We start from the raw sequence: 13,668 nt of genomic DNA on the forward strand, positions 1-13,668 counted from the left end.
ATATTTATAACATTCCGTTTTATTCTCATGAACGCCTTTGTGATACATCTGCTTCAATTTGTATATATATACATTTTATTTAAACCAATGAAACATATTAGCACTAATCATTAATTTAACATAGTGTTATAATTTTTTAATAATTACTAAGCAATTGAATTAAGAGCTTTATTTACTTTTTCTTTTACATTAATATTAAAAAAATGATATTTTTGTACTTTTTCTTTATTTGGTTGAATACAAATTAAATTAATATACTTAAAATAATAAAATAATTATAAAATAAATTAAATTTCATTATTATTTATACATTATATATATATATATATCTATTCATAAAAATGTTTAATAATGATTTATATGAATAAATTATAAAAAAGAATATGTTATCAATTTTTATTAAATAAAATAAATAAAAATAAAATATTCTATAAAAATATAGTATTATATATTATATTTATATATAGCATTTTTTCAAATTTTATATAGAGTAATTTTATGGTACTTTTTCAAAATTTATATATATTTTCTTTCAGAATTATAAATTTTAGAAATAAATATTTTTTAAATACATATATTGTTTTTATATTATATATTTTTTATTATATTTATATTTAACTCCACCAAAAACTAACTGAAAAACTTGAAGTCAAAGAAGTTACATGATGCCACCATTTTGGAGGAATGTAAAGCATTTCTCCAGGTTTTAAATAAGTCATTAAACCTCTTGCTTTAATAAAATTAGGCCATTTTTCATAATTTGGACTTAAAGGATCAACTTGTGCAGTATTGTTTAGTAATCTTGTATCATATGGATATAAATTCGATGAATCATTTGGATGGTATAAAATAATTTTTTTATATCCAAATACCTAAAATGCAACAAAAATCAATAATATAATATAAATTAATATATATTTTAATATATATTAAAATAATTATAATAATATATATTAAAATAATTATAATATATATAATAACTTAAAATAATTTGATTTATATATTATTATAAAACAAAATTTAATTTTCATACTTGACATAAAAAATTATTTTTGGGATCAAAATGCAAAGGTGAAACAGTTCCACTAGGTCCAAACCAAACATTTATATCTGGCTGTTTTACATCATCATTATCTGTAAAATTACAATATTCAGGAATTGTAAAATCATCTTTCAATTCAGGAATCTGAAATTATTATTATATATTTAGTATTTAAAATTTCATTTGAAATATTAAATATTTTAAAAAATATAGAATAAAACCTGTTCAAACAATTGATGCTGAGCTAAATAACCAATTTGATCATTTTTTGTTAATATATATTTTTGCAAAAATTCTGAAAAATTAAGAAGTTGTTGTGACCAATTTTCATCAGTATAACGTGAACCAATTTCAATAGGTACCAATCGATTTCCAGCCACATTAATTAAATACTTTAAATCCTTCCATTGTTTTAAAGCTTTCCAATGTTTAATACAATCTAAAATGTATTTTATATATACATATATATTTATATATAAATTTATATATTTAATATATATTTAAAATTTATCAGGAAAATAGATGACATGAAGATAAATGTAAAAATAATATATAAAAAATAATAATAATTAGAAATTTCATTTTTAAAATTTTAATCTATCTATTTTTATTAAATTTTGTATATATTTACTTAAAATAATATATTCACATTGTTATTTACAATCTTTATGATATAATAAAAATAAAATAAAAATTTGCATGAAGATAAATTTAATATTTGAAAAGATATTTTAATAATTGAAAAATTAAATTAAAAAAAATATTTTTTACCTTTTAATATTGCAGGTATTTTAGGCATAAATATTTCTTTATAAAATAGTTCCATTGAGGGTTCAATATATTGAGTAACTTCAATAAATCCAGGTAAAATAAAATCATATGAATTTTTAAAATCAATATTTAATTTTTTTAAATCCAATATTTCTGTTGATTTTGCTATAAAACAAAATAAAAAATATAACATAGAATAATAAAAAAAAATTACACAACAATTTATCATTTATTTATATTTACCATTTATCATTTACTTATATTTAATTTATTATATATATTATATTTAATTTATTATATATTTATTTATTTTTTAATACTTACTGATACAATTATTCAATTCTCTTGCAATTTTTGGTAATAAATCAGGTATATTTGGAAGTGGTGCTCCTAATAAAATACCTTTATCAATTTGCTGAATAATATCCTTCAATAGAATTATATTTTTTGAAAATTCTTCGATATTATTATAATATTGAAACTCTAATAGTATTGTCTGTAAATATAGAATATTTATTTGAAATTACATAATAATAAAATTAACATAAATTTTAAATATTATTTTTATTCAAAATAAAATTAAAAAAATAATTATATATTATTTATATTAATAATATATTACATTACTTTTAAGATAGTACATAATGTATAAGAATATCGATATTCAATAGGAACAGATTGCCAATGGCCAGAATTTAATGCTTCCCATGTTTTATCCAAACAAGCTTCAATTAATATTAATGAATCTTTTGTCCATTTCATTGATGAAGTTCTTTCATTAAAAACAAATTAAATTATCAATATTATTTTTATGTAATAAATATAATTAAGATGCATAAAAATATATACATTATTAAATTTTTATATTACTATATTATATATAATATTTCAATTATAAATAAATTATTGAAATACATTTAAAATTAAAAAAAAAAACAATAAATAAAATATTGAAATATTTTATAAAATTATAAAAAAATTTAATAAATATCTATAATTACTTTATATAATGACATGTTTTATTTACATCTTATTTTCAATGAAGAGTTTTAAATTAATGTTTATTGTTACTAAATGTTTTTTCATTTCAATAGGTAAAAAATTCTGCATATTCTCGTCAAACAAATTCCAAGGAATTAATTTTGCAATAATTGTACAATTACACATTTTTTAAAATTAAGTAAATATAATAATTTAAAAATAGAAAATATAAAATAATTTATAAAAATTATGAATTAAAATTATTTAATTTTCTATTAAATTTATCAACATGAATGTATTTAAAAGAATATAAATATTTATAATTCTTTGGAAATAAATAATTATTTATATAATGAGTATTAATAACTATTACATTGTTAAATACGAAATAAAAGTTTTAGGTTAGTTTTACAAATATATAGCATTATACAGTATTATGTTTTAAATACTATTTTATATCATACGGCAAATTTTAACATAATACAATTATCGATATTTATTTTGACATATGGCATAACTGAGTATAACTAACTAAATATATCATTAAACAACACGTTATATTTATCATTTTAAAATTGTAATATAAATGTTAACATTGCTGCCATCTAACACTATAACTGCATAACATTTTCAAATTTATAAATGAAAATTTGAAGCCTATACAAGCTTAAAATATTATTACGGTAAAAAGAAAAAAATATTGTGTTTAAGAATCACTTAATATAATAAATAATATTATTGATATAACAAATATTTAGTCTACAAGAAATAAAAAGAACTTAAAATAATTCATAATTATATTAAAATTTTATAGTAGTAAAACGCATTAAGTATTAAGGTTAGCATTTCATTAATATCATCAATTTTAGTTATATTTATATATAAATATTTTTCATTATAGATATAAACTTGAATTATTTTTTGAATCTAAAATATTAATTTTATTTTTAATTTATATATTTATTTATATATAAATCATTTTTAGCGTAGATACGATATTGACAAGTAAGGTATTGATAAACATTTTATATTGTTAACAACTCCTACAAAATTGTCCTGCCAAAATAATAGAAGAATATAATAATACATTTTTCACAAGTAAGAAAATTTTCTTAAAAATATCTTTTTATTTTTTGATATTATAAAAATAAATTATTTATATTTAGTATGATATTATAATATAATTATTAATTATTAATAATATTATATTTTAATTAAATTATATCTAGTATAATATATTAATTATATTTAAGTTAAGTAAAAAAAATTATTATTAAAAAATTAATATAATAACAATATAATATATTTTTTTTGCAGCAGGAAACTAATATTTTATATAATTAAAGGTAAAATGAAAAGAATTTAATAAAAAAGAATATAAAAAATAACATAAAAACTAGCAAAACTGTTAAAATATTAACTTTTTATCATAAGAATGAAGTTTAATTATTTTTACTAAATTTAACTTTTTAATTTAACTTTTAAAAAGTTTGAGAATTTTCTAAATATAAAATATTAAAGAACAAATATAATAAAAAAAAAACTATAATTGCAAAGTCATATTAGAAAATTATATAAGTGAAGATTAAAATATATTAATAAAAATAAAGAAAGAAGATACAAGAAGATTTAAGTATTTTTACGTATTTCTTTAGAATGAAAAAAAATTTAAAAATATTATAAATAAAGCTTTAAAGAAATATGACAAATATTTCTAGTTTCTTATTAAAAAGTAATTAAGTGAAATTAAATATTAAAAAACCAAAATATCAAATATTAAATAATAAAAATGATAAAAATATTAAAAATTAATCATGAAGCAATAAATCATAATTAAATCATAATTTGTAAACATCAATCTATTTTTGTAGAAAATCGCAAACGTGCTGTAATTTTTGTAATAATATTATTTCTTATGATAAAAATTCAACATAAAGCTAATTATGAATCAAATAGAAAATAGACTATCTTATCTAAATGTAATATAAAATCATCACAAAAAAAATTTTTGAAAATAAAAGCATATAAAAGTATGAAGCAATCACAAGCAAATAAAATTCATAACTTAGTTGATTCCAAATCAGAAATTGATTGCAATATACAAATACAAAAGGAAAATAATTGTAAAGTTAGTAAATCTATTACAACTAGATCAAGCAAAGATGTTTATACAGAATGTAAAAATCAAAAAACAGTAAAATCAATATGTTATTTAGACATGAAAAAAAAGAAACCAAAAAAAATGTACTATAAAATAAATAAATATAAACATCATATTAATAAATTAGGGAAAAATAAATATTGTAAAAAAATATTAAATAAGGAAAATACAAATAAGTTTTCTAAAATTACAATGCTTCATTCAAAGAAAAATGATATCAAAATAAATAAAAATATAACAAAGCATAAAAATTTTTTAAATACTAAAAAGTTAACAATAGCTTTAACAAAAATAGATGATCTTCCTTTATCTGAATTATCTAAAATAATTCCAGATTATGTTGTAAATAAATTAAAAAAACAAGATAGTAAAGGAATATATTATGAAACAAAAGATATCATAAAAACACAATGTTGTTCATACAAACAATATAGAACTACTGAATTGAAACAAAACGAAGAAATAAATGTATTATATCATAAATCAGTGTTTGAAAAAAAATGTACAAAATTCAAAGAAAATATAATGGAAGGAATTGATACAAATATAACAAATATAAAATTTGAAAGAAATACGTATAAAATGTCTTTACAAAATGAAATTAATAATGTAGAAATATTACAAGATAATGAACATAAATTAGAAAACATAAATTTATTAGAAAATATTTTAAAATTTTTTTTAAAAACTAAAGATAATATGATGAATAGAAGAACACGACATAAATTAAAAATTCAAAAATTGCATGAACATGGGATAATAAAAAGTTTAGCAATATGTAATAAATGTAAAGAAATTATTAATCTTTTACAACAATTTTCAAATAAAATAAATTTTATAAATGATGAAAAATTATGTATTGAATGTACATTATGTAATTTACAGATTAATTCTTTATCTCATTTTCAAGAACATTTAATGAATATACACTTAAAATGTGAAAAAGATATATTACCCAAAAAAGATAAATTTGCAGTTGTTATTATTAATTTCAATAAACAATTAAATTTAAATAATAATAATCAATTTATTTTTGAATGCTGTTGTTGTTCAAAAATATTTGATCATATGAGTAGTTTTGAAGAACATGTTAAAAAATATCATGATTTTAATTACTGTATAAAAAAAAATAAAACGACAAAACAAATAGTTAAAAATCCTGAATCATGTACTACATTTCAAAATGAACCAAAATTTAAAAAAAATCATATTTTTGACATTACTACTAAAGCAGTTGAAATTTCTAATCTAGAAAAAAAAATTGACACACAACATAATAATCATATAAATGAATTTTGTATTAATACAAAAGAAATAAATTTTAAGAACAATATATATTATAATTCAAATAATAAAAATTTATTATCAAAAGTAAAAATAAAAGAGAAACAGATAAATGATACTCAAATAATGCAGAAAATTCCAAAAATAAAAAATATACAAAAATTAAATATTGATGAGAAATATTCAAATAATATTACAATCATCTCAGAGTCAAATTCAAAGTCTCTTCAAAATCAAAACTCTAATTCTTTTAATGATTGTTTTAATCAAAAATATAAAGGTAGGAAATATAAAAAAACTCACATATCTACACATGTAAATAATTCTCATGCTGATATGTATAAAAGACAAAAAATACAAGAAAGTAAAAAAGCAATAAAATATGAAAATGATCTAATTTTACAAAATGTAAATTCTAAAAATTCTAAAGATCATACTACAATTTTTAAAAATAATAATATAATAAATTCTATTATAAATTTAGAAAAACCAAATCAAAACATTTCAATATCAGAAATAATTGATAAAAAAATTAATGTTAAAAATGATAATATGGAATATGTTATTAAAAAAGATAATATTATGAATGAAAATGATGATTGCAATTATACATTGAATATAAATCTTATACAAAAAACAAAAGAAGGTATAAAAAAACAAAAATTAATTAAATTCAATATGAATATTACAAAAAAATATACAACAAATATTACTAATAAAGAAAAATTTATAGAAAATATAATGGAAAATAAATTTCCAATAAATTTTAATAGAAATTCTAATTTTGCTATAAATATAACTAAAAATAATAATAATTATAATTTAACAGAACTATATTGCAATATATGTGATAAAAAATTTAGTTCTTTAACAATATTAAGAGAACATATGTTTTTACATGATTCTTTATTCGAAAGTTCACAATTTTCAAATTCACTAATGATACCATATTTTAATAATCCTCATAAAATAAAAAATCTATCTAAAAAAAATACTTATATATCTAGAAAGAAAAATAATGTGTTATTGAAAATAAAAATATTAAAAAAAATTCTACAAAAGCGAAATAAAGTACATGAGCAAACAATTTATCAAGTTCCTAATAAGAATATAAATAAAAAAAATAGAAAATGGCGTTGTAGTCCATGTAAAGAAAATTTTGCATTACTTCGAAATTATTTACGACATAAATATTATTGTCATAATGATGAATCTGTAATTCATATTTGTGATAATTGTAATAAAATTCTTACTTCAGTTGCAATGGTAAACATTCATATATGCACTAATGTTACTTCTTGGAATTGTAAAAGATGTAATCTTAATTTTTCTAATGCCATATCTTTAACTCAACATAATATGAATACCCATTTAGAAACTATAGGTCCACATAAATGCAAGATATGTAAATCAAGTTTTCTTACATTACATATGCTAATAAGACATGAAACCATACATTCAATGAATAATGATTCCAGCAATAATTTAGGCAATTTTATAGATTTCTCTGCATCTGCAAAAGAGTCTTTATCTCATACAGTACATAATGTAAATGTTAATACTGAATTTAGTGAAAAAAAATCACAATTATCAGATAATAAAGATATCTTTGCTATACATAATGATACATTTTTAAAACAATTAGATAAATTGAATGGAAAACTTTCAAAATTGAATATTACATCTAATATACTATATAATAATGAAAAAATACTTGATTGTAAAAATTGTAACGTATCATGTGTTACAACATTACAAATGAAACTCCATTTAAAAAAATGGCATAAATGGAACAAATGTGAAATATGTAATAACTTATACCTTACATATGAATTAACAAAACATTTAATATTTCATCATATTGTTTTTGATTTATGTTATAAAAAAAACAATATTAATATTCAATCAACTCATGAAAATATAAATTTTCAAAATGATATAATAGAAATTCTTGGAATGAAACGTTTGTTATCTCTTTACGAATATGAAAGATTTAGTAATATAAAAAGTAAATATTTCAATTGTATAATATGTTCAAAACAATTTTCAAATATTGAATATTATAAAATTCATTATTTAAAATATCATGATACAATATGTTTATTATGTAATATAGAATTTAAGTATAATTTTGAAGCATTTGAACATAAAATTAAAATTCACAAAAATGTTGATTTATATCTCTGGGTAGTACAAATATTATTATTAGCTATTTTACAATTAAATAAATATGGAAAAACCATTGAAGAAGTGATATTAAAATGTAGTGAAAGTAGAATATATTAAAAAATTATAATAATGATAGAAGTTTAAATTTTACATATATTCACTATTTATTAAAAAAATAAATTGAATATTATAAATTTAGATAGTATATTAAATCTGTATTTAGTTATAGCTTGTAATGTGAATTTTATACATTATATAATTTTTCATAGATAATAAATATTAATGAATATTTTACTATAATTATTCATTTAATTTTTTATGTGATAATTTTCTAAAAATTTTTAATATTGTATTAATTTTTTCTAGTTTTAATATAATTGTATTTAATATAATTGTATTTAATATAATTATTATATTAAAAAATTGATTAATTAAAAAATAATAAAAATAATTAAAATATCAAAAAATCTAATAATTATAAAATTAATTAAATAATAAATAATATTTTTTTTATATTTTTTTTGAATACATATATATATATCTTTATATATTCACTTTTTATACTATTTTTATACTATTTTTATATATTATATGTACTTTATATAAATTTAATAAATTCTATGAAATTTTATATCAGCTGTGGAAAAATTGAATTTAAAATTCTCAAATTCTTGTCAAATTCCTACCAAAAGCAAATTCCTAAGATAATGTATTAATAATAATAATAATTATGATATTATACAATAATTACTATTATTGAAATTATTATATTTCATTTTTTAAATATTTTTATTAATGTCTAATTATGTTTAATTAAAAAATTTTTATTTTCTTAAGGAACTCGAAATTTATTTGAAATATTTTGTTAATCAATTGTATTTTATTAATTGATATTAATTTTATTATTTCATGTTAAATAATTACTTATATATATATATATTATCAATTCAACTAATTATTGAATTTTTTAATGAAAAATAGAATTATAACTATAGAATAACCTGATATTAAAATTCGCGCCAAATACTACAGCGCTCATTTCATATGTATTATACATTTCACTGTTTTATGTTTGTACAATTGACTTTTAAATCAATTCAACTACTATTTCATGTCATTGTGTTTTTTTTTGATAGTTGAGTGTCTTGGTAAAAATAATAAAATAAAAAACAGTGTCAATTCTTAGTTAATATAATAAAACAATTTATATTTTCATAATTTAATATTAAAACATACAATTGAAAAGTGTATTTCACAATTCATTTCCTTCGTATTTAATTAATATAATTTCTTTACTTCGTTATAATTATTTACAGTTTTTGGTAAATAAAAATTTATTACTTATTTTTTTAAATTTTATTATATAAAATACAAGAAATATAATCACTATTAAATATAATATGAAATTTTTTTATTTGAAACATATGTGTAATGTAATTAATTGCGTATATAAATTTTTATTATTCTATGTATTTTTATATATTTTATTATACTTTCTTATTTTTCTTATCTCTATTATACTCTTACATATATTTTTATTTTATTGTAATTAATTTTTTGTAGTTATCAGTTTCAAGTTTTTTATTTTTATCTTTATTTTATTTTTTATTTTTAAAAATACGATATATTTCCCTTTTATATAAGATATTATAATATATTGTTATTTTATTTGTAATTATTATATTTTGTTTTATTTTTAATTATTTATTTCAATTACTTAAATATTTATATATATGTATATATTGTATTTTGTTTATTTATTTTTTACAGTTATGTAATTTTGAAGAGCATTAAAATTAATAAACAAGAGACTATGAAAGTTCATTGGTATAATTACTTTTATTATAAGATTAGTTATAAACCATGATACAGAAATAAAAAATATACAAAAGTGTGATGACTAAGTATGACAGGTTCTTCTGAAATGGATACAAATAAACAAACAGAAGAATCTAATAATATTCCAAATAATGTTGGAAAATCTGAAAGTTCAGATTCAATAGAGGTTATTATTATACACATAATGATATGTTTTTATTTAAAAAAGATAAAGATATAAAAAAATTTCAATTAAAAAAACAAAAACAAATTTATTATATTTTCTATTTAGGTGGATAATTCACGTACAGTTTTATTAAAAATAGCAACATTATATGCAGAACGTCTTATGAATGATATTTGTCTAGTTGTTGATGGTATAGAATATCCAGCACATCGTCTTATACTTTGTGCTTCTAGTGATGTTTTTCAAGTAAGTAAATCTACTTTTAAATTAGTATATAATAAGATGAAATGAAAAACAATTATTTATTCTTATACAGGATGTCACTAAACTGGTGGTATAACCTAAAAGGACATGATTTTATGTAAAAAAAGTAAATTAATATTTAGAATAATATTTTTTTAAATTAAATGTTTATTCTTAAGTGATTCATTCATTCATTTAAAATATTTAAAAAAATAACATTGGATATAAGTATATTATTAGTAGATAAATGAAAACTATTTTTTATTATTTTTATGTTTAATAAAAAATAATTTTTAAGTAAAAGATATTTTCGTTTCGTTATTATTCCTTTATTATTTCAACATTTATATTAATTAAATATTAATTAAAAACAATATAACAATTTTTTTATTGGATATTTATTATATTTATTTTAAATAAATAAAATAAAAGTAATATTTCAATATTATACTCATTATTATTTTTTTCAATATAGGTAATGTTAATGAGTCCTCAATGGAGTGAATCTCAAGAAAGTAGAGTAACCCTTCAAGAAACGCCACAATGTGTACCTATATTTAGTGAGTTTCTGCGGTACTTTTATACTGGTCAAATAAGAATTAATTATGGTGTTGTTCTACCAATATTATCATTAGCTGATAAGTATAATGTTAAGGATCTAATATCACTGTGCCTTGATTATATGCAAAATCATATTGCATTAGCTGCCATACATGGCACTTTAGTATCATGGTTACAATATACTTCAAATTGTGGTCATCACAATATTACTCAAGCATGCCAAAATTTTATTAAATGGAATTTAGAATTGGTGGCCAAGACTGCAGACTTTGGAAATTTCGATTTGGATATTTTAGTATCATTGTTACATCAAAGTAGTCTAGTAATAAAGGATGAAATGACATTATATAAATGTTTAGAATCATGGTTAGATCATCAGGCAAATCGATTGAAAACACAATTATCACATGATGAATTAGAAGCAACATTGGAACAATTGGTAATAGCTGTAATGTCTCCAGTTAGATTTCCAATGATGTCTCCTCGGCAATTAGCAGAATTGTTATTATTTCCTTTAACAAAAAAGTATAAGGAATTCTTTGTAGAACGTATGTCTATAGGGATGTCATTTCATTCTGGTCAATTAGACAGAGTTAAAGAAGTGAGTTCAAGTGAAGAAGATGGCGCGTTACTTTTTGAACCTAGATTATATACTGTAGACACTTGTAGTTCATTACTTACGATAGAAAATTTTCACGGTTTACCTTCTTATCATACAAGAACACTTGTATTTTCGAGTCATTCGTGTTTGGCAGAATATGCTGGTGACCGTGCGTGTGAATGGGTCGTAGACATATATCCGAAAGGAGTTTGGTTTAAAAAATTTTTTTTGATAGTATGGCAAGGAACAGTAGAGATGCCAGAACATGTAAAACGTTCGGTTAGATTATCACTTACGTGTAAGGAACCACCCGTAAATAGTAATGCCGATATGCGAGTAAAAATAGGTGTTTTAATATATGGTTTACAGGATGGTGTTGAGCATATTGCTAGAGTAACAGAAATTATTCACAGGTTTAGTAAAAAAGAACGTGTCCTTAATTTGGACGATCTTTTGCCGTTCGAGGAACTTAATCCGCAACAAGGTTCTGTAACAGAAAATACTTCTCCTTTCCTTGTAGGTCCAAATAAAGATATGCTCAAACTTCACATTGTTATATCACCAGCTAACTAAGATAAATCTCTCAAACTGTACCAAATAAAATTTTATTATGAAATTCAAGTATATTTAATATATGATAAATTGCCTTTATTTTATGTTAAAACTTATGATTTTTATATTTTAGATTTCCTCTTGTTTGGATATATTGGTATTTTAATATTTGACATAAAGTTGATATAAAGTTTTATATTAGACCAAACTATATATGAAAGAAAATATATAATAAAATATTGAAAGACTTAAATATTCTATATATTTTCATTATATTAATATTTTGTAAGATGATAATTATTTAACTATTTTTAATTGATTATATTTATTTGATATATATATTTTAATTTTATTGGTTAATATTATTTAAAATAATTTTTAAAAAACAGCATAATGAAATGAACTCGTTAATTAATTTTTTTGTTAAAAAGAAATTAAAAATGAAAGAAATATTTTTTAAAATTTCAAAATTTAATTTCTTAATACATAGTTTAGTTTAAACTTATATGAAATAAAGTTCTAAAAGTTTTTAAACATGTAATGAAAAGCCAAAATAAGTTAAAATTGATAATTTTTAAATTAAAATTTAACAATAAGTTTTAACAATAAATGAATAAATTCATTTATAACAATTATAAGAAACATTTTTTTAATATTGTATATATTGTAATATATATATTTATTTATTCAAAATTAGAATTGTACATTCAATTATATAAAATTATAATGATATATTAAATCATATGTATAAAGTTTTGATTCAATCGAAAATATATATATATATATATATATATATATAAAATAATAAAAATATTTAAAATTTATTTATTAAATTATAAGCAATTTGAATTTATATTAGATGAAGCTGAAATAGTGAGACTGAAATAGAATGTGACTGGAAATGTAGCTAACTTTAGATGATGCATATTATAAATATAGATAAGGACAATAAATAGAAAGAAATAATATAGAAAAAGATAAAGATAGAATAAAAATTAACTGTTAGTGCCATCTTTCGCCAAAGATATCAATTCAAAAGCAGAATAAAATAGATTAGAAATTGAGAATCGATGCTACTCTACTTTATCTTATTTACAGGGAGATATCTTTGCCATTAATTCATATCGTATTCTATTCTATTTCTCCTCTATTCTATTTCTCCTCTATTCTCCTTATTTATATATTGGTTTACAGCATTCTAGAGATTCATCAATTTTACTTTTTTATTTTTCTTCTCTATACATACTCTTGGCTAATCATAGATGAAATAAAGACTACTACCAATTTTGAAAATATTT

General features: G+C 18.4%; 3 protein-coding genes across 10 annotated transcripts; 2 read left to right on the forward strand and 1 right to left on the reverse strand.

The window, feature by feature from the left end:
* Position 1: 1 nt before the first annotated feature.
* Positions 2 to 3,402, reverse strand: LOC133666040 (bifunctional peptidase and arginyl-hydroxylase JMJD5-like). Of its 3 annotated transcripts, none has more exons than XM_062074040.1 (7): positions 2,841 to 3,402; positions 2,441 to 2,585; positions 2,138 to 2,309; positions 1,814 to 1,978; positions 1,264 to 1,481; positions 1,034 to 1,186; positions 2 to 872 (listed from the first exon to the last, which is right to left on the reverse strand). In XM_062074040.1, exons 1-7 carry the CDS (start codon positions 2,978 to 2,980, stop codon positions 615 to 617), a joined length of 1,251 nt encoding a protein of 416 aa, XP_061930024.1. In that variant the 5' UTR covers positions 2,981 to 3,402; the 3' UTR covers positions 2 to 614. The 3 variants fall into 3 exon arrangements, with proteins under 3 accessions (XP_061930024.1, XP_061930025.1, XP_061930026.1); XM_062074041.1 differs by having other exon boundaries at positions 2,815 to 3,346; XM_062074042.1 differs by having other exon boundaries at positions 3,168 to 3,307.
* On the forward strand, positions 3,369 to 8,931 carry LOC133666035 (metacaspase-2-like). 3 transcript variants are annotated; one of them, XM_062074021.1, is made up of 3 exons: positions 3,369 to 3,632; positions 3,785 to 3,892; positions 4,112 to 8,931. In XM_062074021.1, exon 3 carries the CDS (start codon positions 4,827 to 4,829, stop codon positions 8,523 to 8,525), a length of 3,699 nt encoding a protein of 1,232 aa, XP_061930005.1. In that variant the 5' UTR covers positions 3,369 to 3,632; positions 3,785 to 3,892; positions 4,112 to 4,826; the 3' UTR covers positions 8,526 to 8,931. The 3 variants fall into 3 exon arrangements, with proteins under 3 accessions (XP_061930005.1, XP_061930004.1, XP_061930006.1); XM_062074020.1 differs by having other exon boundaries at positions 3,421 to 3,632; positions 3,780 to 3,892; XM_062074022.1 differs by having other exon boundaries at positions 3,421 to 3,632; positions 3,780 to 3,892; positions 4,115 to 8,931.
* A 551-nt stretch (positions 8,932 to 9,482) lies between these two features.
* On the forward strand, positions 9,483 to 12,434 carry LOC107996087 (BTB/POZ domain-containing protein 17). Of its 4 annotated transcripts, none has more exons than XM_017053970.3 (4): positions 9,483 to 9,730; positions 10,179 to 10,413; positions 10,519 to 10,659; positions 11,132 to 12,434. In XM_017053970.3, exons 2-4 carry the CDS (start codon positions 10,315 to 10,317, stop codon positions 12,389 to 12,391), a joined length of 1,500 nt encoding a protein of 499 aa, XP_016909459.1. In that variant the 5' UTR covers positions 9,483 to 9,730; positions 10,179 to 10,314; the 3' UTR covers positions 12,392 to 12,434. The 4 variants fall into 4 exon arrangements, with proteins under 4 accessions (XP_016909459.1, XP_061930022.1, XP_061930021.1 ...); XM_062074038.1 differs by lacking the exon at positions 9,483 to 9,730 and adding an exon at positions 9,876 to 9,953; XM_062074037.1 differs by lacking the exon at positions 9,483 to 9,730 and adding an exon at positions 9,964 to 10,079.
* Positions 12,435 to 13,668: the final 1,234 nt, after the last annotated feature.

The sequence above is a fragment of the Apis cerana genome, linkage group LG4 (assembly GCF_029169275.1).
Source record: "Apis cerana isolate GH-2021 linkage group LG4, AcerK_1.0, whole genome shotgun sequence".
Lineage (NCBI taxonomy): Eukaryota > Metazoa > Arthropoda > Insecta > Hymenoptera > Apidae > Apis > Apis cerana.

Excerpts from the sequence above, each read along its gene's own strand:
- LOC133666040 (XM_062074040.1), bottom strand. The coding sequence starts at position 2,980 with ATGTGTAATTGTACAATTATTGCAAAATTAATTCCTTGGAATTTGTTT. Across the intron at positions 1,482-1,813 it reads AATACCTGCAATATTAAAAG|ATTGTATTAAACATTGGAAA; the intron begins GTAAAAAATATT and ends AATACATTTTAG. Across the intron at positions 873-1,033 it reads AAAATAATTTTTTATGTCAA|GTATTTGGATATAAAAAAAT; the intron begins GTATGAAAATTA and ends GTTGCATTTTAG.
- LOC133666035 (XM_062074021.1), top strand. The coding sequence starts at position 4,827 with ATGAAGCAATCACAAGCAAATAAAATTCATAACTTAGTTGATTCCAAA.
- LOC107996087 (XM_017053970.3), top strand. The coding sequence starts at position 10,315 with ATGACAGGTTCTTCTGAAATGGATACAAATAAACAAACAGAAGAATCT. Across the intron at positions 10,414-10,518 it reads AAAGTTCAGATTCAATAGAG|GTGGATAATTCACGTACAGT; the intron begins GTTATTATTATA and ends TTTTCTATTTAG. Across the intron at positions 10,660-11,131 it reads CTTCTAGTGATGTTTTTCAA|GTAATGTTAATGAGTCCTCA; the intron begins GTAAGTAAATCT and ends TTTTCAATATAG.